The 26,161-nt window shown below is 42.2% G+C and overlaps 1 protein-coding gene across 7 annotated transcripts in view; it reads right to left on the minus strand.

Moving 5' to 3' along the window:
* Window positions 1-1,285: 1,285 nt before the first annotated feature.
* The window catches only part of ZNF462 (zinc finger protein 462), a 103,070-nt gene continuing 78,194 nt past the window's right edge, over window positions 1,286-26,161 (minus strand). For all 7 annotated transcript variants that reach the window (XM_067553281.1, XM_067553279.1, XM_067553282.1 and 4 more), the window contains 6 exons: window positions 18,700-18,967; window positions 16,788-16,924; window positions 11,176-11,399; window positions 8,900-9,032; window positions 3,515-3,629; window positions 1,286-1,824 (listed from right to left, as the gene is read on the minus strand). In XM_067553281.1, the coding sequence (XP_067409382.1) occupies window positions 1,620-1,824; window positions 3,515-3,629; window positions 8,900-9,032; window positions 11,176-11,399; window positions 16,788-16,924; window positions 18,700-18,967 (1,082 nt within the window). In that variant the 3' untranslated portion in view covers window positions 1,286-1,619. The remainder of the gene's footprint in view (window positions 1,825-3,514; window positions 3,630-8,899; window positions 9,033-11,175; window positions 11,400-16,787; window positions 16,925-18,699; window positions 18,968-26,161) is intronic.

The following is a 26,161-nucleotide window of genomic DNA, read 5'->3' on the forward strand; positions in this document are numbered from 1 at the left end:
AAACAAACAAAGAGACACATGCATTTCTAAAACTAGGTTTCAGTCAAGTACTTTCTACTTTTTGGAAAGAAACTGTTTTGTTCACAATCAGAACATACCATGGGCCTGGATCCTGTACTCCTCACTCAGGCTAAATTCCCATAGACTTCAGTGGGACTTTCGCCAAAGGGGGGGCGGGGGGAAGAGTGCAGGATCAGTCCCTGTGGGTGTAGATTCCTATTTATTCTACACTGCTCCCCTCATCTTCAAAAGCTAAGGAGGGGGGAAAAATAGCAACTCCCGTCTTGACTCGAGTTAGAGTAGTTCTCCAGGCTCCATGTAGTATGTAACTATTTCACCTCCCCTTGCAAAAATGTGTGTTATCAGAGACCCCCTCCCCCCTCCCCACTGCACCAAAACAAAAAGGAAAAAAACCACACACCACATACAAAAAGGCAGCCAAATCTTAACAAAAAGTTACTGGCGTGAGACTGATGGATGTTAATTGGACAAGCAACAGAATGGTTATGAGGACCCAAGTGGCTGGCCCGCAAGCTGCATAGCTGTGCCATAAGTTTGGTTCTTTAGTTTCAATTTTTAAAAAAAGTTAAACTTCTTTGTTATTTCCCATATGTTTAAAAAAAAAAAAATTTGTTCACAAGAACAAGTCTCCTTTCCCCCCCACCCCCGCTTGAAAAAGAAATCATTTTACATGAGAAACTTAATTGTGCTGTATTTGTAACACCTCAGGCTGATCGGAAACGAACATGTGGCAAACAAAACCGCACAACCAGTCACATGAATCTATCAAATCCTAAAATTATAGTTGAATACTAACAAACAGCTTACCTGGAATAAAGGATGACAATTCACAAACAGTTATCTAGGAATTAAAGTCTCTCTCTCTCTCTTTTTTTTTTGTATTTTTTTTTTACTAAAATAATTAAAAAAATCACAGTATTTTAAGAAATAAAACCCACACTGGGATTTTAAGCACAATTTGTTTTCCTTTCTTTAAAACTTCTTTTTTTTCTTCCTCCATTCACCATCTCACCCAGCAGTCTCTCTACATTTAACCACAACGACAACAGGTAGTACTGACAAATGCAGAGATTTCCCTTGGTTAATTTTGAGGTACTAAGGAACAGGTGACTGTTTTAAGCAAAGCAGTTTTTTGTTTTTTTTTTTCCTTTCTTTTCATTTCTAAAGCAGTTGCATTCAGTCTGGAAAAGCGTAATGTATTAAAACTAGAAAAACGCACTGAAATTTGTGCGTCAAAAAGTTGTCCCCTCCCTCCCTCCCCCTTCTTCCACGCTCACGATGCTTCTGTTCTCAAACAATCCAGGTCTCCATTGCAAAGCACATTGTGTCATGTAGGAACGTGGGAAGTCGCTTCGTTAGTCCAAGATGAAGGTAACTTCCCATTGTCAAAATCCAGAAGAAAAGATGCAGTGATGTAATGGAGCCACTTATTCCGTCATTTAAATAATTTTAATATACACACACTCACACAGGTACCAGTGCTTTGAAAATAGATCATTCAGTCCTAAAAGCAGCTTTGTTTCTTCCTTCAGCCCCCCCCCCCTCCCGCCCCCTTTTCATTACTGTTCAAGTAGGTTAATTAAAATCACACCAAATGCTTATTCGTTTTTGGCCTCTGTGTTCTCCTGGAGAGATTTATCGGCAGCCACTCCAAGGACTGCAGTTTCATTCTTGTGGGAAAAGTCCACCACCATTTTCTCACTGCCTTCCTTTTCTTCTGCTGACGGTACCTTAACATTCTCCTCTGTGTTCTCCTTCGGCTCTTCATCTTCACTGGTCCCTCGCTTACTTTCATTCAGGGCCCTGGAAATGTGAGCAACAGAAAGCGGAGAACTTTACAATCAGACCCAAATAAAACAAAGGCATCCTTTACTTATTACAGCAGGGGAAAAGAACTCATTTTTCCTCTAATGACGTTCAGAGACAATGCAGTTAGCCAAACCTCGGGCATCTAATATGATACACATGCTTAAGACAAGTGTCAGAATGAAACACGAATTTCTGGGTATCCATTGAGTTTGAAATTTGGTACTTATTCATTAGGGGCTGGAACTCATTCAATATCAAGGGGCAGGAATAATCCCAAATTTGCTGCTTGACCTTTTTCATCAGAGGTCACTGAAAGGCCAGGCCCCTTCCCCTCTTTCCTTGTACTCATCTTTCGTATTATAATTGGTCCCAAAGTGGGCTAGGTGGGCATGTGTGTGTGTATGTGTGTGTGAAGGCAGTCCCTTTGCTGAAGGGTGAACAATCTAAAACGGCTAATGGCTTTTCAACCACGGAAAAGCCTAATGAGCTCCAGTCTTTAAACTTCGTACACTCATTCCTATTATTTATTATTACAGCGGCGTTCAACTGAGATTAAGGCTCCATTGTGCTAAGGCAGAGACTCTGGCTATCTAAATAGACAAGAAAAAGGGCAAGAAAACATCAGTATTTATTATCCGCAAAGGTCGTCAGGCTAGCAATATACAAAAACTACATTGTCTCTTCTGAGCGATAGCAATGTTGGAAGAACCCTCCCATTTGGAGTAGTTAAGGAGCATTTAAGAGATTTTAGACAAGAAAATTCTTAAAGGCAACGGAGTGAACCAAAACACCAGTGCTGATTGCACCATCCAGGACTGCTATTAATGAATGCACGTCATAAAATCATTTGCTATTAACCTCACAGTATGACTTTCAAAGAGGGACGTCCTCTGCCTGAGGATCTCAAAACTTTAATGAACATAATTTACCATAAGTTTAATATCAACGTCCTGAGACAAAGAATAGGAAGGGAAACCAAAAAGTGGCACCCAGGTGGAAAGTGCACTATGATTTGTAGGCATCTTCATGCTGGCCTATGAGCTCGACAATGGCAATGGCTGTCTTCAGCACCATCACGTCAATGAAGCGGTGCTCATATCTGGATGATGTTTAGCATTGGGTTCTGAGTTCAGGGTTAAGGCCAACCCGGTCCCATGATTCAAGTTTGGATTTGATCACACTCAAGTCTTGGAGCTGCCCACGCGAGATTCTGAACCAAAATGGTGGAAGTTTCTGAAGACGAGCTGCACTTGTGAGACTTCTGCCATCTTGGGCCACATCTTGAAAAGTGGTTCCTTCCAGCATGGGATTTGATTCAGGCCTGAAGTTGCGAGGGACTGCTCGCATCTGGGGGTTTGAATCCAGCCACTCCAACACCACGGGGCAATGAAGAGAGTTAGACGAAGCTTTTGGTTCCAATCCATTTGAAGTAACACAGCCATCTTGGAATTCAGGGTTCAGTAGAGTCATAAGTGTGACGGCTAGAAGGGACCATTATAATCATCTAGTTTGACCTCCTTTATAACACAGGCCAGAGAATTTCACACAGTGATTGCTATGGTGGCCTACCAGAATTATTTATTCACCTCCCTCTGTTTGCCTTCACTAGGTTGGAGGTGAGGGGGCGACAAAGATCTACTGTTGACTTCGGTTGTTAGGAAAAATAGTCTGTAAACAAACTTACATGCCATGCCTCAGTACGTGCCGTTCCCACTCAGAGCCCTCTGTAAATGACCTCCCACAAAACTCACATGGAAAACGCTTCTCAGGAGCTCCAGTGTCAGAAAATATCATGGAGTCTGGGAAAGAATAAAAGAAATGTCACGCACAGGCTCATAAATGCAATGGCCAGAAGGGACAATTACGATCACCTAGCGTGGCCTCCTTTGCTATCCTTCAGAAAGAGACGGGGGTGGGGACAGTGGGGGAAGAAACCCTTTTGAAAAATCTGGCCCAAACTCTCACCACACACACACTTCGCAGCTCAAGAGTCTGGCTCCCCATCTTCAAAACATCTGTAATGAAGTTTGCTACCCATAGGTACCATCCTCTTTCTCCACATTTCAGTGGCTAGAGAACACGTGTACCTCCCTCGGAGTTCAAACCCAGTTTTATGAGGGAAGCTCAGTGTGGAAACAGCTTGTAAGGAAGAAAATAAATAAAGTCTAAATACATTTTTCAGGCACAAAGCAAATTTTGGGCAACGCAGTCTCATTGTAGTAGGCATCTGATCCCCAGATACGAGTCCCTCATGCCCACGTATAGGATATCTCATGTGTAAAGCACCATTTGATAAAATTCTTCAGTGATATTTAACTGAATAGGTGTTTCCTCCCATCCTAATCTTTTATACAAAACGCTATTGGCCTGATTTGCAGACGTGTCGAGGGGGGCAGTCAAGCTACAGACCCTCGGCACTTCTGAAAACCAAGCCCTTCGTGAATGGAGCCAGCTTTAACAAAAGACGAAACCTTCACTCACAAATTAAGAAGATCGCCACACAAGCCATTAAAAATAATTGCATGGACTATCTCGGTTGATTCTTTTCACTAGAAATGAGACCGCACCATCTGGTCACAGCATTAATTCCTTAGCAGGGATTATCTTGAGCAAGAAATCAACAGAATGCCTTTCTGACTCCTCCCCAACTACATAATGAAAGAAAAGGGATTTTGCCCCGTTCTGTTTTGATCTCTGCTTGCCTGGTTTCTCCACTTGAAAATTTAATCCATTCACGTTCAAGCTATGAACTAGAATTACCCACACACTCACTCCCATTCTCTGTTTGTAGGTTTTGCACAGATGTGTTTTGCAATGAGTTTGTAACCTTCATCAATGGTTTACACTGTAGAGGGAATGTTCCTTTAAACAGCTTTTATCCTTTTCCCCTTGAAGGAGAGCTGGCTTCAGATTTCTCAGGATGCAGCAATTCCTTATATGACTAAGAATCATGGGATCAGATCCACAGCTGATATGAATCAGCATGGAGTCAATGGCACCAGGTCAGTTTACAACCAGTTGAGGATCCAGCCACTAAGATTGCTCAGACACTCTTTATAAGCATCACTATAACACCTCATCTCTGCACCAGGGCTAAAGTCAATCACCTACTGAGGGTAAAAAGTTTTGAAGGCAATAGCTGCTCTTCTGTGCAAGAATGCACCTAGAGTAAATTTATTTCAATTGATTCACCTATGGTAAATGTAGTCTGGGTCTGTGCAGAGGCGGTGCAGACAACACAGCCTATTTTGCTCAAATGCATGAGAGGGGTTGGATTTGTAATTCCCATTAACACTGAGTGTTAGCCTAGGAAATCCTCCACCCTTTCCGAATGGACCATATTCTCCTCTCCCACTCCCCACAACTTCCTGGTCAGTTTGGTGTTAAAGTTTGCGAACATGGATCACTCCCTGAATTAGAAATCAAGCTGAAAGGAGTACGGGCATCTCATATCTACCAAACTGAGTATATGCCATGGTTCCATGGGAAAAATAGTATTTTGACTTGACTGCCTTTGACTTTGTGTTATTTTGTGGGCACACATTTGCTTGTTTGCTACTGCATGAATCATCTCACAGTCTGAGCTTGTTTTAAGACTGAGAGATAAAAGTTCATAGGGACAGACTGTGCGTCTAGGACACTGCCTATAGCAAGGGGTGGCACGTAGCTGCTCTGTCCCTGAAGCATCCCAGAAAAGGAACATGGTTGCTCCCAGAGGGAAGTAATTTTCTGCTGTCCTACACCAAGCAGCAAGTTATTCCTGTCCCCCAGGCCTGCACACAATGGCTTTGCTGTGCTGACAGGTCATACCCAGGCTCCAACCATTCCCTGCCATGCCTCACCCATCTTCTCCAGGGAGCAATTTATGGTTGCATGGCTTTGCTTACTCCTGCCTGCGTGGATTCGGTCTTCCCATAGCCCACGTAGAGATGTGACAGGAATTCTTACTACCCTGTGCTGGCTTGTAGGCCAAGTCACAACCTAGCCCGTGGTTAGGCTCCTGGGGAGCAATCCCAACTCTGCTGAAGTCATTGACTTGAGTGGGGCTGTGGTGCGTTGAAAACTGGATTAAAACGGCAGGATGTCACTTTAAATTTTAGGAGATTTTCCTGGTCCTGCAGACAGCCAGGTTATAATAAGGTGGAGAGAGTTATGCCTCTCTGTTTTAAGGAGCAGCCTGCTTTCTCTCTCTCTGTTTTGGGGTTCTCGTGTGTAACCATTCTGAATTGCAATCTTCCATCAAGAATATTTATGGTTTTATCTAACTTCTCTGTGTGTGCTGTGAGCAGGAACAGAGAACAGGATTTCGTCCATGATACTTAAAAATTGAAAGAGACCTTTTATGTAAAATCCAGTCTTTGGCACAAGATACAGGGTAACATTTTCAAAAGTTCCCTAATACATAGGAGACGAAGTCTGATTGAAGGTCAATGGAACTTGAACTTTTAAAGTGCCTATGTTATTTTGAAAATGGGACAAAGGTACTTTTGAAAATTTTACCCACAGTGTCTCTGACAGAGGATGTACCACGTCAGATATTGCATGGATACTACTACAGCTGATACTCGCCAAAAGGGAGAGAAGAGAGATCATTGCCTAAAGAGGAACCCACAGAGAATGGTAGGTAAATAAAATCCTCAAAAAGGTATGATTTTTGGACCCCTTGTTTGATCAAACATGGATTATTTTTAACCACTTCCAGATGCAGAGAGAAAGTGAAAAAAATGGATCAAAAACAATGAAATACTCTCCACATTATAACCACTGTCCTTGTGAAATGTAGTTATTTCCCCTGTCTCTGCTGATTAAAACCCAATCCAGAAGGTTCCTATCTTACATTTGCATGATAAAATGCATCCAGAGATTTAAGTATCCTGAAAACAAGTTAAAATAAGATTTTTTACTGTTTTGATCTACATAAGAAGTTAGGAGGTCTGCTGCAGCTGCAAATTAGGGGATTTGGTGCTCTAGCTAAAGCAGTGCAGGCTGATGTTTTCAGCACTGAAGTTCCTAGGTTCAAAACCCATTGCTGATCTGACAGGACTAATTATCTTGACACTGACAAACTTTTACCTAGGATGCTGCACCTTTACAGATGCTATATTTTTGAGTATTTGTGAAACAGATATCCCTTCTGCAGATCTTTTCATTTCTCTAGGGCCACCATCAAACATCTCATGGAAAAAATTTTCAAGAAGAACTATCTGGTTTCTTATCCAACACTCCTCCCTCCTCATTAAACAAAAGCTCTGGGTGAGTTATCACGGAGCACAAGAAACTTCTACAAAGCAATGTCCTAACTACAGATAGTGCAATGACTTTAAAAGAGCGAACATGTTGAGATTTCACTGGAATGACAGGCATGACCTAAATCCACATTCTGTTCTATCCGCTGCCTGTGAGACGAAAGCAATAAGTTTGAAAAACTTCAAAGTGGTGGGGGTTGTTTTTTTTGCCTTCTGAAAATGGTTTTTGAATGCAATTTTGATTTTTTTTTTTAAGTTCACCAAAAAAAAAAAGAAAAGAAAACAAAAAAGACTGCAGCATTCCTTTAGTTGGATGTGTAGAAACTGGTAACTTGCCAGTCAGCAGCACAATAGGAATTGGGAACTGGATGGCACAGGGAACTGGTAATGGGATTCACAGAACCTCACCTTTGAGAGCCACTAGTTCAAAACCTCGTTAGCAGTGGCTGCCATATTACGTCTGGTTGATGGAAGCCTGCAATATAGGGTGGATTCTGAGCATCCACAGAGGACTTTGGTTCCTGGGGCTATTGGTCTAGCAAATTACATAAGCACTAAAATTGACTTAGAAATATTAAAGGAAAAACCCGTATGATGGATAGAAAATTTCTTTTTCATATTCCGTCCCCAACTACTGTTGGTTAAATGACCAGGTTGAGCAGCTGCAGAAAAGAATAAACACCATTCTCCTTCTGCTAAGCACTTTATGAACAGAGTGTGCTACTGAGTAAAACAGATTAGGACTGCACAGAGGAGCTGGCCAGAAAATGGAAAATCCCTTCCCAAGAAAAATTTCACATTTTTGTCGAAAATTAATATTTTTCCTGAACCAGGAGAAACCCATCAAACCCGTGAGAATGTTCAGAGGAAGGGGTGAGAATAATTCCATTTTGGGAGAACTGGTCTGGGATTTTGTGGCTGCCTGTCAGGAAAGCTCTTGTAAATTCCACTGTAAAAACTGATAAGAGCCTTCTAACCTGCCTGCCAGACAGAAAGAGAGCTGGGGCATTCAGCCACTCCAATCCTGGAGTTGGGCTGGAGGGGGAAGAGGGCTCAGCCCTGGCTCCCCTTTCGGAAAGCTTTGATCAATTTCACTGGCAGAAACTATGGACAATTTTGGTTTTGCAGAAAGGGCATTTTTCATCGTAAAATCATTCCAACCTCCCCTCCCCCCCCAAAAAACCCCCCCAGTTTGATTAGCTCTCATTGCGCAGTCCTTGTAATCAGCAATGCACTTAATCAAGAGCCCAGCTTCTAAGCAAGTGAACTGTCTGATTGTACTCACCTCCTAAAAGTTAGGTGCATCCTAAAAGAAGTAGGTTGCTGAACCGGGCTCTTAATAGAAAATGTGCTTCCAAGATGGAGCACAGTGTTGCTTTTGTTTCACAGGTACCAGCCAGACTGAACCTAAAAAGGGGAGTCATGCATAAAGTGGGGGGGGGGGGGCAGGAATGGAGGGGGGAGGTCTAAAGAAGAGCATGACAAGCAAACAAGGACAGTCCAAAACTCAGTTTCTCCCCTAACTCTGATATCGCACAGGGTTTACATGGAACAGCAAGGCTGCAAATGGGTTACCAACATATAAATCTAGTAGTCCTGTGGACTACCATTCTACAAAACAACTGACTCACATGTGCAAGAGACCTCAGTTGCATAGATGTTATCTGCTTTTTCTCAAAGTGCATCTTTTCTCTTAGGCCTTTGCTGACATGTATCCATGGTTCCTGAAAAAATCTGCTGTTGCATCAATGGCTAATCTTGTTCTATGGGCCTGTCAGAGACATCACTCTGCCCAGCCTGGGAGAAAAGGAAGGAATACTGACCTCTCTCTTCAGTCTTGGGGCTCATCTCTTCTTCCTTTTCTTCCTCATCACTGCTGGAGCTTTCTGTTTTCCCTTTCATTTGTTCCAGCTGATCCAAGTTAACCCGTCCAACCAGCTCAAAATTACGACTCACCTTAAAAGAAACAATAGAATCATCAATTAATATTCATGTCTATTAAAAAAGCCTCTACTGGCAGAGTAAAGACTGATAAGTAAAATTTGCCAGAGGCCATTTCTACCAACACTCTGTCAAGTTAATACCCATTCCCCTTCCAACACAATTAGACATCCAGCTAATTGTCTCTCAAATTTTTTTATACAGCATTTCCCCATGCTTCACTCACCTTGCAACAATTTTGTCAGCTAAGAAATCTTCCTTGTTTACCCCCCTATGTGCAGGTATTAAACTTAAAAATAATTAAAATAAGTAAATAAACAATACAGTACCACTATTAACCCCCAAGCACTCTATGGTCTTCATCATTGCATCCTTTGAGGTATAATATTAATATAGCAGCACACTAGTGTAGCAGAATCCTTTGCAAATGACTTATTCGGTTTAATACGTGGAGAGATGGGTTCTTTACTATACATGTCTGCTGTCCGAGTGAGTACATTTTCACTCATTAGTAACAGATTCATTTTCATCACAAAGGGTTGCAAAGTGTTTCACAAACTGATTTACAAACTATAAAGGGAACACTTCACCCAGCAGTCAAATTCAGCTAACCCTTAGGTGAAATGCACCAGCTATTTAACAGCTCACAGCAATAGTACACAACAGCTTAGGAAGGGAAGCAAAGAATTCCAGTGTATCCAACTGAAACTGTGGACAAAGATTTACAACAGAGGCGCAGAATACAATTACTCAAGATGGAATGTGACCAGGACGCTGGGGTTAACATCCTTTAAGATCACCCTGGGATTTTTAATGATCACTCATGGTCACGACTTTGGATTCATACTCATCTGAACCACCACCACCTCCAGTAACATCAGCATTACACCAAGGCACTGATCCAGTGCTGACTTAGACAGAGGGGTAAATCCAGTACAACACTCTTGCAGCACCTTGTATCAAGTATCAGCTTGGAATGACCATTTTCAGGGAGGAAAATTGGAAAGAATTTGACGCACAGGTCACTTTCTATCTGAGAAACTTCTACAAAGCAAAGTGTTTTCCAATAGGCAAATGCCAAGTGCAATAGTGTGACAGTGGCACCTACAACCAAGAAGCTTTACTAGATAACAAGCACTATGCACAAAATAGCTAGCTTACACTCATTTTTTAAAAGTGAGACAGACTGTGAACAAAGTAACTAGGCTATGACTAGAGACAAAGAGAATACACCTCTGGTGACGGCCAGGACAGGGGTAAAATCTTCCCAGTCTAATGCATCCCATCAAAGGCCTGGGGAACAGTGAATTCTTGGCACAGCACCCAGCCTGTGACCAGTGGGGGAAAAGGGAGAGCTAAGAATTGTATAGTGCGGAGAAGTAGAAAGATTCTAAAGCAGCAGTAAAGAAAAGGGGAGCAAAGCATGTGAATTATTAACAAGCTGACATAAGGAAAGTAAATGCATTGCAGTTCACCAAGCTAGTTTTTAAAACACAGTGGAATAACTTTCAGAGCAAAACAGATTTTGCTGACACTTTTGACGCTCGTTTTGTCAATAAAATTTGTGGTTTGTTTAGCAAAAGTAGAGGGAGTGAATTTTCAGCACTTACCAACATGGGTATGGGTCACACCCATAGCCAGGGAATTCTAAAAATTAATACTGCCAACACAGCCTTAACCAAGCATGATGTACACATGATGGATTTTCTATTTATCTTTTCCTTAAACGTAAAGCAGAACGTATTACACTCTGTTATTCAAAGATGCACTATATGCCATGTTCTTGATGTTGTTTATTGCCAGAGCAATCTTAACTTTTGGAATCTCCCAACTTTTTACGGGAAGTGGATCACCCACCCCGCCTTCATGGCTGCTTCGTAACTATTTTAAAAAGGCATATAAATGTTCTACAATTATATACATTTTCTACATACACGTTCAGGTAAAGTCCAGTTATCTGAATGGCTCAGGAAGCGTATCCGAAATTCAGAAAGAAAAAACAAAACAAGATTTTGGCAAATAGGAACGTCACCAAAAAAATTATTCCCTTCTGGGGGACATTTCTAACTCTTGAATCATTTAATCTTGTCTAAAAGTCAAGTTAATTTACCACTTGCAATGTGTATGTGGTCCCAACAAAATTCTGCTCAGAACTTACCTTATGCTCATCTCGAAGGTGAGTGTCCAACTCCTCCGTGTGTTTGGTCTCATAGTAGCAGAGTTGGCATTTGTAAGGTTTCAGTTCATTGTGCTTCTCTATGTGCTGTTGTAAGCTCTCATCACTGGAGCAGGTGAAGGTACACTTATCACAGCGGAAAACTACTCCCTGCAAGTATTTTGACAGCTTGGATCGGCAGACTTCAATGGGAACAACTCGCTCTTCTGTTGGGATAAATGCGACGAGATGAGCATTTTCACTTTCAAACAAAAGGCAGCACGGTATTAGCAGCAATGTGCATTTCCCCCCGCCCCGAGAAACAAGATTTGCTGTGTGTATATAAACACAATTCTTTTACCAGCAAGTCGTTTGCAACGTTTTCTTGAGGGTGGGGGAAGATGGAGTGGGGGAGGGACTGGACTGGCACAAAGAAATGCAACTACAAATCGCTTAAAAAAAAAAAAAAAGGTAGGGTTAATCCTCTTCAAGGCAGTGATTGCAGAGGTCATCCTGAAAACGACCACTAATTAGATAGGAGAAAGGGAAAGAAGAGAGCGACTGGTGGCGGTGCAGCCATGAGTCAGAGCGGCGGAGTCTGGGAGTTGGTGGGGAGGACACACTTGACAGGATGGTGGGTCTTTCTGATGGTGACTGTTCTGAGCATACCAAGGGAAGAACCTTTAAATATTACTGTGGTGCCCTAGTCCTAGACCAGCACCCCACTATGCTAAATGCTCTACACGATCAACTTGGAACGTCACCGTAGGACTAGAGCTTCACGCCCATTTCACTGCCCATCCATATGCTCAAATCTCCAAATTAAGGGTGTCATGCCTACATTTCAGATTTTAAAAATGTAGTGAAAAATTAGTCTATTGAATTTTAATATTACTCACATACACAGACAGGGGTCTCTATTGTATATAACACTAACACACACACACACACACACACACACACACACACACTCTCTCGTAACAGAGTGACCGACAAGAAGTTTCCTTGTTTCCTCTGAGCTAGAGTCTGGATATTCGGTGCCTTCATCCACTAGGGGCCACTGAGTATTGTGTGCACACAGGGGAAATCCTCCATTCAATATAGGGTCACCAAAAGGTCTTCATTACTTAACTGCCCTTTTGAACTAGAACCAGGCTCGCTGATGGAGCGGGGAAGGGAACAACATGGGGGGGGCAATTGCCCAGAGGCCCGGCAATTTAAAAGGGCTCGGTTGGGTGGGATACATATCCTCCTCTTCTCCCAAGGCCCCCACCGCTCACGCTCTCCGCCCCTCCCCTGAGCCGAGCGTATATATTACGTGCCATGCAGGTTTCTGGGCAGCTGTGGAGGCGGTATCTGCCCCTCAGCTTCCCGGGTTCATCAGTCATCTCTCTGGGGGGCCCAAGGGACCCGGGAAGCTGAGGAGCAGATACACCCACCTCAGCCACCCGGGAACCTGCATGGCCCATAATAAATAAGCAAAAACTTCCAGCGGAACTTCCGGAAGCCCATTCGGACCCGAGCCATCCCTTTCTAGGGGGCCCATTGACTGTTCTGCCCTGGGGCCCGGGATCATGGTCGATGGGGCCTGCCTAGGACACAGGACTTTAATAACGTTACTCCTTACAGACTGCAGGATAAGCGGCAGTTCGCTGTTTCTCACGTAGGTAATCACGAACAACTTCTTTTAAAGAAGTAGGCCCAGTTCCCAGCAGATGTAAACTGGGGTAGCTCCATGAATTTCAACGGCGCTCTGCCACACAAGCTGTGGATTTGGACCCAGGCATCAGTTTCTTTGGTAAGGTAGAAACATTGAGTCTCTTGCCTCCAGTTTGGAAAAATTAAAGTAATCCAGGTTTCCTAGTAGTTTATATGTTCACATAGAATACCTAGACACCTCCCCCACACACACACACATCCCCCACATATACAGGGCTGATATCTATAAAATAAGTGCCTTTATCATGCACCTTTGACCATCTCATGTGCCCTCTCTGCTCATTAATCTATCTTTCTGGGACTCATTCAAGGATTCCAAAGCCTTTATTTCATTCAAGCATCAGTTTTTTAAAACAAAAAAAAACTCAACCTGATTCGGAAATATTTCCTTCTCCTCGCACCACTCAAAAAATGGAATGTGCCCCTAATGGCTCAGAACAAGTAAGATTCAGGCCTGCATCAGTGACAGTTTGTTCCATCTGTAAAAATGTCAACCCGCGGCCCTTCAGAGGAAGGGGGGGGAAAAAGATAGCGGTGGGGAAGCTCCAATATAGCAGCACTTAAAACTGTGACATTTGTGGCATAGGAAAGCTATTTTACAGGGCTCCCTCCCAGCTCTGTGCATTTGGACTCTTGGAACCAAGGCATCTGGCATTAATGCTGCTTTCAGCGCTGGAAAGCTATCAGAGCTTTTCTTCACGTGCTGGATAGGAAAGCACATCAGAGAACGGCCAGTAAAATGTAACTGCATTGTCTGGGCTAAATTAAAGGCCAACGGCTGGGCTGGGCACAGATCCGGCCTTCCACAGTGCCAGTTATGGAAAGTCCCAGAGCTTTCCAAATCCGACTGCCACAAAGCCCAAGAGCGACTCAAAAGCCTCTTCACCACTGTACGCCTGCAATGCAGGCTCTGGTCCTGTAAATTCCCTCCCCCTTCAGACTAGTAAAGGGCACCGAATCACGGCTCCTCTGTGCCCATAAAAGGGAAGTTAAACCACACTTATGATGTGTAACTGATTGAGCTGAGTAGGTGACACATGGTAGAAGGCTCTCAGAGGCAGACTAACAACATCCTGCGCCCATAACTTTTAATAGGAAACATATTCCTTGCCTGAACTTCTCTAACAAGCCGTTCCCTACTCTAGCTCATAATGGCTTTAGCCCAGTGCACGTCTCAACTTCTATAACCATGCATTAACTGCGGTTAAAGAGAGGAGGGTGACGGGCTGTCAGTTTCAGCTACATCCGGTGTAATCAGGGACTTTTCATTCTGACCGGGGCCTCTGGACAACGTCTCAACAGAAACAATATTTACAGTGCGTTTTCATCCTTCTGTGCCACATGGCAAAGCTCTCTGAACATCACAGTGAAAACTAGCCGGTACAGGGTTGTACACCTGTAACTAGTTATCCACTGGGGAGAAAGGAGGGGCACCGATCAGCAGACTGGGCCAGATCCTCAGCTGGTCTAAATTAGCATAGCTCCACTGATATTATGCACGGCATCCTTTATTCACCCTCAACCCCCTGCAAAAATGAGTGCTTGGACAGACACGGTGAGTCCAAGGCCCTCTGTCTCTGGAATGGGTTCAGAACAGACCGCAGCAGTGCAGATCTCCCATGCCTCACGGTGGTGAGGTTTCTGATCTGGTCACATGTTCATTAGGAAGAGGGACTTGGATTAATGATTTGGGTTTTGACCTTGCTGTCCCGTAGAGCTGGGGAGCTGTGCGTCTGAAAGAACTACTCCCCTTAGACTCTTGGAAGCAGACATCATCGGAGACTTTACACCAAGGCCCCTTTTCTGCCTGAATGGTGTCAAAGGGCCTTTCTGGGAGAAGGAGGTTGGTAAAGTTTGGAAGCTTCCCCCCCCACCTCTTTTCGGAGAGCTCTTTCATCAGTGTTGACTATCAAGTTCGTTTTTTGGTCTGTGTTTTCAGGCTTTTATTTTCTGCGTCTGGAGATCTACGACAGGAGCGCTGGATCAATCGGAAAAATTAAAAGACAAACATATGTCTCTTTTCACAGGGCCAGATTAGCAGTGAGATTAAAGGCAGTCGGTCTTATAGAGCTTGTTGGAAAATGGAAACAGAAGTGCAGCTCAGCAAGGAGTGTAAATGTGCTAACTTACACACACACACACACACACACTCTCTCTCTCTCTCTCTCATCTAGCAACTGGTCTGGTCTCTATTATTTTCAGCCACCAGTATCTCCCAAAGGACAGTTCTGGCAGCTGGGCAGAGAGATGCTTCAGTCACACCTGCCACCAGGGCAGTTCTTCTCTACCTGCGAGCTCACCAACATGGGGGTTCAAGGCTGCTCTGCGTAGCAGGAGTGCCAAGACAGTAAGCCCCAGTTTCACAGAAGAAGAGTTATCCACTTGCTGCCCCGGGTGCTGTGAGGATTAACGCGTTAACGTCTGCACACTGCTTTGAAGATGGAAAGTTCTTCCAAAGCACGTTATTGAACAATCGTGTTTTTCATCAAAACTCTTGCTTTAGTAGGAAAGGTTTCCAACCAGGCCTAGCGCTCTGCAAACCATTCTTCTACCTATGTTTGTTTATTCACGTTTTAAAAGTTGTGCCTCACCACGTGGTCCAGACACAAACGCAAGACAGAGAACATCACCCCAAGGGCTCCTACGTGCTGTGGTAATACAAAGAAGTAAGAATGACAACAGCTCGCACAAACTACACCTAGAAGGAGCTGTGAACTCTTCTGACCCAATGCAACCCCCCAGAAGTACCTACAAGCCCATTCCTCAGTGACCCCTCTATTAGCCCAAATACACCCTAACACACTTCCTTCTCTGAAGCCGTAGAAGACAGACAACCATTGCAACATACCCTGCCGGTCAACAAACTTGGGCCGCCTGGTGCTATAATGCCTTTGGACGCTGAGTCAGCCCAGAGTGCCATTGTCTGCCAAGCTTTTACATTCACTGTGCTGGGTCTATTACATGCCTTTTGAGTCCTAGGAAGGTCTCTATGATTTTCCCAGATGCCTCTTCAATATAGTGCTTCCAACGGCTGGGAGTACCCTATCAACTCTATCTACATCACTCTTTGGGCCCCTTCTAAACCTGAAGCAGCCCAGAACATAGCATAGCGTATACCGTGACAGCGTTCTAGGGAAAGATGGCACTTGAAACCCACGTTTGCTCAGCATCAATATCACACTGCAAGATAACCTGCAAGTAGGCAAGGTGCCATCCAAGCACATGGGTTTGGCTGTAGCAGCCAACAGACCATCTATAAGCATCAAGCGTGATAACTGTCGGCAGGAATCCTAGCCCAGAGAGAGTCCAAACAGCTGCCTCTTCTGAGCTTTCAAGCCTGTGGTTAATAGAACAGGATAATCCCTAAATCAGCTCTTAATTGTTTTTTTTAACATTTGGCCAATTTTGCTCCTAAGAATAGCTGATGAACCTGTGATGAAAGACATTTTAAGTCCTCATGGGATGATCTGGGGTGTCCAGGGTAGGGGATAGTACAGATGGAAGAGATCCATCCATTAACAGTGTATATGGAACAGGGGTGATATGCTAACGAGGTCTCATTAGAAATATATATATATGGGAAACAGCAAGGTTCTGGGGTGGTAGAGTGATACACTTCTCCACCCACTCTGTGGGACAGGCCAACACTTATTAAATAGAGATCAGGTGACTGAGAAATGCTAAACAATTTCAAATCTCTCCTGTTTCCACTTTAATTCTTTATACTTCACAGAAAAGAAATAAAATGCTTCACTAAAAGTACGTGCAAGAGTTCTGGTCTACTCAACACTTTGATGTCACATTCAGATGAAAACTTCATTTCCTGAGCCTGAAATAAACAGGTATCGTTCAAGGTTTTCTTTGTCAGACACAAATACTGTGAGGGATGCCTTTACCTCGATGCAGGACTATATGGTCAATCATGTTACGCTTGTATTTGGTGTGGTACAGGCAAAGGGGACAGCGCAGGTCTTTGGGTCCTTCCTCAGGAACTGCTGAATGCCCAGCTTCCACATGCATAGTAAACGCAGATCTATAAAGTAAGGAGAAGAAGAAGAGATTAAAAAAACTATTTCATAAATCTACACACTTCAAGTGCCCAAGCTCAATTATAGAAGTGTTATTTAAAGTGCTGCAGATGCCACTCAGATGCCTGTCTGTATAAAGCCACATGATACTTCAGTGGGACTCCTCATGCAAGTAACACATGTGAAGATGTATTTGCAGGATTGGACTCTTACGTAGCCATTGTGTACTCTGACAAAATATTCTATTACAATGGTGGCATCTGTTACGCTGCTATAGTTACTGCAGCAAAAGAATTTCCATTCCACATGCTCAAAAGAAGTCTTTGGGCTGAAATCTTCCATGCCTGGTCTCTCTGCCAAAGGCAAAACATGGTTGGAAAGTTTGAGCAAAATCCCTTCAACCATTCTGGAGTTACAAGGCTGCAAATAAATGTTCTTCTGACAGTAGAAACATTCTCGCCACTTGTCTTTAGTGGGACTAACTCAAAAACAGATGAAACGCTATACTCCAGATTTGGTATGTAAATGGACTTTAGTTAGCAGTAAATGTTTTGCAGTAAGTTTGAAAAAACCTCAAAGATTTTAAAAAACAACAGTTATGAAGCTTTGAAAATGCAGGACTGATAAAACTCCACTAATGCATATCTTTGCAGAGCAAATTTCATTATACTGTTAGCTGCACATGTAAGAGAGAGATGCACTGCACACACATACCTAAGAAGTTAACTAGGTACCTATCTGGTGGCAAGCTCAGCAGCAGAGGAGAAGTTTATAAACTTAAGTGGTTCAATAATTTTGGATTATGGAGTAGTGGAGTTGGTAAATGCAGCAAGCTGCTTAACTCTTAACTAAGGAATTTACAGTGCCTTTGAAGCTACACAAGCTTGTTGGCTTGACAGCAAAGAAATTACAAACTCTGCCGGGTTTGGGCATGAACCAATGGCCACTGAAGTCACTAGGAGTCTTTTCATTGACTTCAATGGGTGTTCTTCTGTGTTTCACTCTCCATAATAAATAAGGAATGGGATTTTTCTACACTCCTAACAGGAAAGACCTAATCCTTAAGTATTTGAGAAACACTGCATTACGGAACGCAAACCTCCTTATCACAAGTGTCAACACATTTAATTACATCTTGATTTAAGACAGTTTTGTTATGTCCGATATTATTGATTTGGGGGAAAGGAGCAATAACAACAATCTAAAACCCTAGGAAGGGAGTAATCAGGTACTGGAAACACACTTTTGGGTATGTATGTGTTTCACTTCTGCCATCTGAAGCAGATAGAGAGAAAGAGAGGAGGTTATCAACTTATATGGTAGAGACTCTTTCAGATAGTCAATGGAAACTCTGCTACTTCATTAGAACATCTGCCTTCCTCACTTCTCATGCTGGTTTCTCACGTCCTCCAAAAACACATGCAGGAGTTTTTGGAAGAGATGTAAACCCTCATGCTTCAAGGCAGAAACCAACCTCTAACCATTGCAGGTCAGGAAGAATCATTCTCTGTGGACACACTGTTCTGCAACAGCCTACTGCAGGGGTTTCTTGCACCTTCCCTCTGCAGCAGATGGGATCGGATGCTGTCAGAGACAGGAAACTGGATTAGATTAATCCTGGTGTGATCTTGTATGGCAGTTCCTATGTATCTCTCCCTGATCACCCATTGCCTTGTTTCTGTAATGCTCCAGTCAGCCATCAAAGATCTCACGAACTGGAGTGTTTGTGTTTTAAAGTGTTAGAACTGATTTCAGTTTATTTGTTTCATACAGTACTTACTTAAAGCCTGTGTAAAAGGAACAATCTTTGCACTTAAAGAGCTTCTTCCCTCCATGTTTGTCACGGTAGTGGCGCCGAATGCTCTGAATGTAACCCGAGGAGAATTCACAAAATTCACAGTTAAGGATGGCTTCAGTTTTCTGTTCTGCTCCTGCAGCAGCCCCAGAAAGTGGGATGGGGCTAATGTTGTTGTTGTTCCTGGCCAGAGCTGCTGATTGGTAGTGATTAAGCTGTTGCTGAACATCCGGAGGTTCTGAGTACGAAGAATCTAGGGAGAAAATGAAGGGACGTTACACCAGGTGGTCAGGGAATCTGAGGTTTTAAGGACCTGATCCAAGTCCTGTTTACTTTGATTGGCATTAGATCATGCCCTAAATCATGAAACCCTTAGACAATTCTTTCAGAAGGGGTGTGGAGGGAAGAATGGTACTTGTTCATCTCTACAATCTCAAATCTAGTTTATATTTAACAATTAAGGGCTGTTGACTGAAATGATTATTTTTAATCTGATTTTGAAGTGAGAGGCTTCAAAATGAAAGTTGTATAAAAAGGGGGCTAGTTTCAAAAAAATCTGTAAACTGTGGAATAGAGGCAGGTTAATATACTGTGAGCATTCTTCTATATACGATGCATAATCCAAAACAGATTTGCAGCTAGTGTGAACTGCTACGTTTCCATTGATTTATGCTAATTTACACCAGCTGAGGATCTAGTCCCTGATGTTTATGAGTAACCAATTTTTTTAGAAGAGCATTTGCAGTATTTCCCCTGAAATTCATGGAATTATTTGAGAAACTCACAGCAAAGCTGGGTATAACAAAGTGCTCCAGCATGGAGCATTCACTAGAAATATATAACTATTCACCTCCTAACATTTGAAATGGTTTTAATTTTAAAATATAAAGATCAGATACATTCTCCAGTGGCTGATGTTTAAAAGTGAGTCAATATTAAAAAGGACACTTAATCCTCAATCCCACGAAAGGGACTTCCAATTGAAAGATATTTCTGAAGTTTGGCTATCGTGAGGAAAATATCCACATCACACAGAGAAGTCTCAAGGAGTCCAACCGAGTTTTAAATGGCATTAAAGTGTCATGATGGAGAAATGTGATGGGGGTGCAGAGGCGGGAAGAAGAGAAGAGGGGAAAATATAAGAACACAAACTGAAAACCAGTATTCCTCCCCCCGCCAAGGAAAAAGAAAGAAAAAAAAGAGGTCTTGAACCTTTCCCAATTCACTGTTTTGAATGTGGAGGTTAGGAATTCATCAGCTTTGTCCTATATAACCCACAGCTGCCCATGAATGGCACAAATGAAGGCAGATGAATACAGCACAGATGAATTTCAGTGTAACTTTCCTGAAAAGAAGATTCTTTTCTTAAGCTTTTCAAAAAAAGAAAAAGAAAGCAGAAGAAGAGGGGATACGAACTGTACACGCCACCTCCTGCTTTGATGGAGACTTAATTTTCCAAAGTATAATTCCCTAAGACAGGATATGTAGGAATTCTCTAACATCCATACTCGATGGAACTTAATACCAGACATTCTAACCAATTAGTAAAGACAAACAAAAGGCGAGCAGCACTACAGAGCACTCACTGTGGGGACTTCTCCCCACCTGTCTTCAAAAGAGTACAACGCTTTCTTTCTTTCTTTCTCCCTGCCAAACGGGGGGGAATACGCGCTTTAGAAATGATAAACAAATCAACGACAAAAAAATAAAACAAAGAGAAGAGCTAAATAATGTCTCACGCCTCCCTTGGTTTATCACCAGGTGTAGAGTGAAGACAAAGGACCCGACATAAAGGATTCTGGTAAAATGAATTAAGTTCTCTCCTACATTCTTCTCTCCAAGTCTCATGAACCCAGACCAGGTCACAATGCAGCATTTATTATCTGAGCATTCATTCTATCCGTAGCAAGTTTGTTTACCATCTCATTAGTTGTTTACAGTGCTTTCCCCCCACTTAAAATCTCAAGGCTTGTTTTTCTTTTGTTCAAGACAGTCCCCTATTCCCTCCAAATCAGTACAGGCCTAGCAAGCTAAGATTTGAAGCAGCCTTCTCTAAAAGCCATTACTCCCTTAGAGGGAGAGCAAGCACCGTACTCCTTTGCATGGCTTTTGGCCTGGTAAGTCATGTAAGAGTTCATTGCATGTTTTCGGACTTTCAAAGGGGTGGGGAGGCTAACGTCTGGGTTACGTGACCCAACTGTTCTCAAGGCTCAAAGTCCCAGTTAGACATAACCTCCCATGCAAGAACCTGGCATCCTAATAATTTTGATGTCACAGCAGGCAGTTGTGTGTGCGCTTTTCAGGCCTCCTGTAAATCACTGAACAAAACCTTGTTGATCCATTCCTTAGCAACAAGGAGACTGACAATTTCCATCACATCGTCAACATTCTAGGCCGGATCCTAAGCAGAAATAAAGGGTGCAACTTCATCCACTTCAGTGGAAATAGACTTATTTATAGCAGTGGAGAATCTGGCCCACATGTTCATCCCTCAATGGTTTGAATATTATCCATGTGTAAAAATGCGGCTAATCTTTTAACCAGAAGTGGCTTTTTTGGGAGATCCATTAAACTTTATTTTATTTCACACATTTCCCTTCTCCCCAGAGTCTGCTGCAGATTACTCCAGCTGACTCATTAAAAAAAAAAAAAAAGAGAGTCTTAAACTCTAGTATTTACATATTTATGTGGAATCTGTTCTGTGAAACCTGCAGAAACAAAGAGGCAACCCTATAAACCTACGGGGGTGGGGAGAAAGTGAACCAAAGATCCACTTTCCTGTCATGGGAAATAGCCAAAAGGAAAATGATGTGCATTTATATTTGAATCTTCTTCACTCAACTTGGATTTGTGTTGGTTTGTTTTCCATTTTTGATTTATCGCTCTTTTGATGAAAACATTCTACACTTGATCAGCACGTCAATATTTGTTTTAAAAAAAAAAAAAGTTATCCACACAGCGCTGTGGTTTGTGATTATACTCTCACGTTTAAACAATGTTAACACTTATCCCTACAGTGCTGCATGGATATTTCACCCCTCTTCCTTTGCCAATACGTTTTAATTCTCTTGGATTCCTTGAGTAGTGCAAGATGTAGCATTTCCTGAAGGAAAACATGTGTATATGTGGCTTCTGGTGATTTCTGAGAATCAGTCTGCCAGACTATGTAATATTCTAGTTCACAGGTGGAATGTTTACTGACACGACTAACAAGAACACTTAGGGACCGGTCCAAAAGCCCACTGAACGGAATGGAGTCTTTCTATTGACTTCAATGAGCTCTAGACCACTGGTTTTCAACCCTTTTCCATTTGCAGACCCCCTAAAAATTTCAAATGGAGGGGAAGACCCCTTTGGAAATCATAAGCTAGCCTGCGGACCCCCAGGGGTCCATGGACCACAGGTTGAAAGCCACTGTTCTATGGTAACGACAACCTTTTGCAGACCCTTTAGACATAGTCAGCAGACCTTGAGGGTCTGTGGACCACAGGTTGAAAACCACTGCTCTAGACCAAGTCCTTACCCAAAGCCCACTAAAATCAATGGAGAGGCTCATAATTGACGTTAGTTGGCTTTGGATCAAGCCCGTAATGCATAGTACAGCAAGCACTGTATGTCGGTAGAAGTTATGGGTAAAAAAAAAAAAAAGATGTAGTGCAATGATGACTGGGTAGGTTATTTACTCCGAGCAAAAGAATGGCAACTCAATACAAAGGAAAAGGGGCAGTGTAGCCCCAACTCAGCAAAGCACTTATTTGTGTGAGTAATTGATCCCATACCTGTTCAGCAAAGTATTTAAGCACCTGTATTTTTAACTCCTATGAAGTATTTAACTCCCATGAATTTATTATTTGTATTTTTAAACCCCAATATTTAACTCCCATGAAGTTGAGCATGTGTTTAAGTGCTTTGGTGATTGGGGGGCTACAAGCACCCGCAGTTACACTTGGGGCAAGGACCGTCTTTCTCTAGATGTTTGTACAGCACCTAGCACAATAGGGTCCCAACATGATTGAGGCCTTCACATGCTACCACAATATAAATGTTAAATAATAAGGTGGAAAGAGAAAAAGACCTGGATATAAGGAAAATAGACAGGTGGTTCTAATGGAAAATGCAGTGATTTGACTAATGACTGGACATGATGCAAATCACACCCAGGTCTTTCACTGCTTCCAGAGGAGAAGTTGGGTTGGGCAAACTCCCAAAAGGCATTTGCACTCTCAGCCCAGAGTAGACAGAGGGTTCTGCAATCCCGGTTTGAAGAACGGAAAGGAAAATGGTATCCAAAGTCTGCATCAAAGCCAACAAGACAGTCAAATAAACAGATGGGGAGCAGTTAGAAAATTATATTAAATAATGGAATACATAAAGCCAAAAGGGAGGCCCTGGAAGATTCATAAAAGGAAAAACCACCAAGAACGAGGCAGGGCTGAGCGTGTGACGAGAAAAACTAGTCTGTTGTTTTAAAACAAATTCAAAACATGAGAATGACTAACATGACAAAGACAATATGGGACGTTTATGTACACAGATAAACTGCACCGAAATCAGACTAGCAAGCAACAAATCAACCCCGGGGCTAAATAATCAAATAAACATTCAAACAAATGCCAGAGAGATTTGCTTTTCTTAAGGATTTTTACACAAAGTACATACAAGACACACTATGCCACTTCAAAAGTTTGAGTGAGATAAAATATGGAATGTTCTAACATAAAAAGAAGGGCACCGGTAGCTATGTCAATGAAGGAAGAATTGGTGGTAACTGAGACAGTAAAACTTGGAAGAACAGTGGGTAGAGGAGAAATATGGTGACTTGAAATGTAAACTGTAAGATTTTCCGATAGCCCCCCTGCACAGAAGGTACCATAAGACTAGCCAACAACTGAGTTCCTGTCTGCGTTATAGGAGGAAATATTCAAAAGTGTCCAACATTGGCCTAATTCTGTTCTCATTGAAGGCAATGGAAGTTTTACTATTGATTTCAATGAGAGCCGTGAGGTCAGTACAGATTGCTGATGAAAATCCCATCTGTGAGTAAACCGTGTACTCATAATCAAATGGGGAAGTGATCATCTGAACTGGTTATACGCAGAACAGATTCGAAGGTGGTGAGGGAGAGGGGAAGAGTTGCTGTGGGGCCACTCAACACAGTCATGTGTTAAACTAGATTTGTGCATCCACACCTACCATGTTTCCTAACCATTGCATTCTGGGAAAATCTGGGACGCTCTCTTAGTAGTGACTCAGTAATTGGCAAAGGATAATATTTTCAAAAGCATCTAAGTCATTTTGGAGCCTATATCTCATTGGCTTTACGTGGGACTCAAGACACTTTTGAAAAGTTGACCCAAAGTGCACACAGAGAAGTTCAGCAACACATTGGCCAGTGCATGCATACACAGGCCTACGAAAGAAAGGAGTAAGATTAGCCATCCCAGTTAGGAGGGTCTAGCCACACAGAAAAACAATAGTGTTCCGCCTGTTTACAGAAGGACAATCATATGCCCACTTTTTACACTGGAAAGGGTAACACATGGTTGGCCGCCATGGTTCCATACCTGATGTATACAGCCACATACAATGGTATTAACTGTTTACAGTTTGTTAAAAATTATGGCATAGGGCGTATATGGGGGAAAACAGCTAGACTTCCATAATTCAAGAGAATGGGAGAACTCTTCAGTATTAACATAACACATAAACAATCAGTATAATGTTTAAGGTGCAAGAGGATATATTTATTCTGAAAGAAATGAAATATATCTGAAATCAGCAAGTAGAAGAGATGCAATAGAGAAAAATGACAATTCATACATATACCATGGAATTGTGGGAAAACTACAGAAATACCGGGAAAAAATATAAAAAAGCGAAGGAAGTACTAGATGAGAATGAAAATTCTTAAGTTTTCATAGCCAATTTTAAGCAAATTTATGTGTGCGCGTCATGGTGCATAACAATTGTTTTTTATTTAACAAAAGGAAAAATAGAGTATTTTTGAGGAAGGAAAAATAAATTTAATTTTTCATACCAGGATATAATATACTTGAAAAGCTAAGAAAATTGAGCTGAAATACCATACAAAAGTCTAACATACAAGATCTTTCAATTGACACAATCACATCAGAGCAAACACCAGTTTAAGCTAAGAGCTACAAATGCAAATGTTTAAATATTAGGCAGAGAGAAGCAGTAGGAAGATCACACAATGAAACTAAAAATAAAAATGAGACACTGAAATCAATGGGGCTACATATATCTAGCTTTAAGCATGTGTTTCAGTGCTTGCAGAATCAGGGCCAGAGATGGAGAATACAGTATTGCATAAGAGATGCAATAGTCTTTGAGTGCATGAGGAACAAGAGTACTGTAGCATCTAATGATAGCGAGGAGTAGATCAATGACCAGCGAGAGGGACACAGAAAATAATGAAGACATTATTTCCCTGTAAAATTCAAACTGGAACAGTAACCACAAAGTCGCTGATTTCTTCTTGTGGAGGGGTGGGGATGGGGAATGAAATAAAATAAGAAATCAGAATTTGGAGAAGATCATATCCAACTCCAGGGTTTTGAACAAAGAAAGAGAGAGACACTTTAACATGTATTTAAAAGCCTCTTTGGGCAAAAATGGGTGATGAACTAGAGCAAGAAGCAACTGGGATACCATGAAAAGATCCAAGGAAATACAGAACATCAGCACTGGGGGAGTGCTGGAGAGCCTTAGAATGGAGAAACACCTTGAATGTTATTTGATTTACTGTGCATGGATTCACGAGGGGAGGATTGTAATAAGGAAGATTCAGATTTATTTTTTTTTTGGCAGAAGAAAAAAATATAAGCAAATGGTTTCTCCTCTAAGAAAGAAGCCGAGTCAAGATGCAATACCATACACTGAAAAAGTAAAGACAGGGAAGGGTGGGATTTTAAAAAGAGTCTTAGTAATTTAGGAGTATGAATCTCACTAAAACCACAACGGGACTCTGAGTACCAGCTTAGGCAGCTGTGAGAGGATATCCTACTCGTGTAACGGCAACAGCGTGGGAAGTGGGAAGGTGAGGAAGTGGAGTTTCACAAAGATCACTAAGAGGATACACATTTGTTCACTTGGTGTCGCACATCACTGACCTGAAGGAGGAACACGTGGGTGGGTGAAACATTCTGAAGATGAAACATAGTGGGGGAGGTAAAGGAGTATGACAAGAGTGAGATGGATTCACCATCGATTTGAAGCATGGGTGCTTGAGGAAAATACTGAGAGTGCAGGGAAATTTAATATGACTGATTTTTTTTTTTTTTTTATAAACAAAAACTGAATCCACTCTACCTGATTCTTATTTACACAAAAGGCTCCTTTACACTGTCAGAATGACATGAAGTGTCCATGCTGTGAATGAGAATCAGGCCCTCACTATTTATGCGCTGCCAAGAAATAAGCAGGA

The sequence above is a fragment of the Emydura macquarii genome, unplaced genomic scaffold, assembly GCF_026122565.2.
Source record: "Emydura macquarii macquarii isolate MOO-44397 ecotype Brisbane River unplaced genomic scaffold, CSIRO-AGI_Emac_v2 contig_1451, whole genome shotgun sequence".
NCBI classification, from domain to species: Eukaryota; Metazoa; Chordata; order Testudines; family Chelidae; genus Emydura; species Emydura macquarii.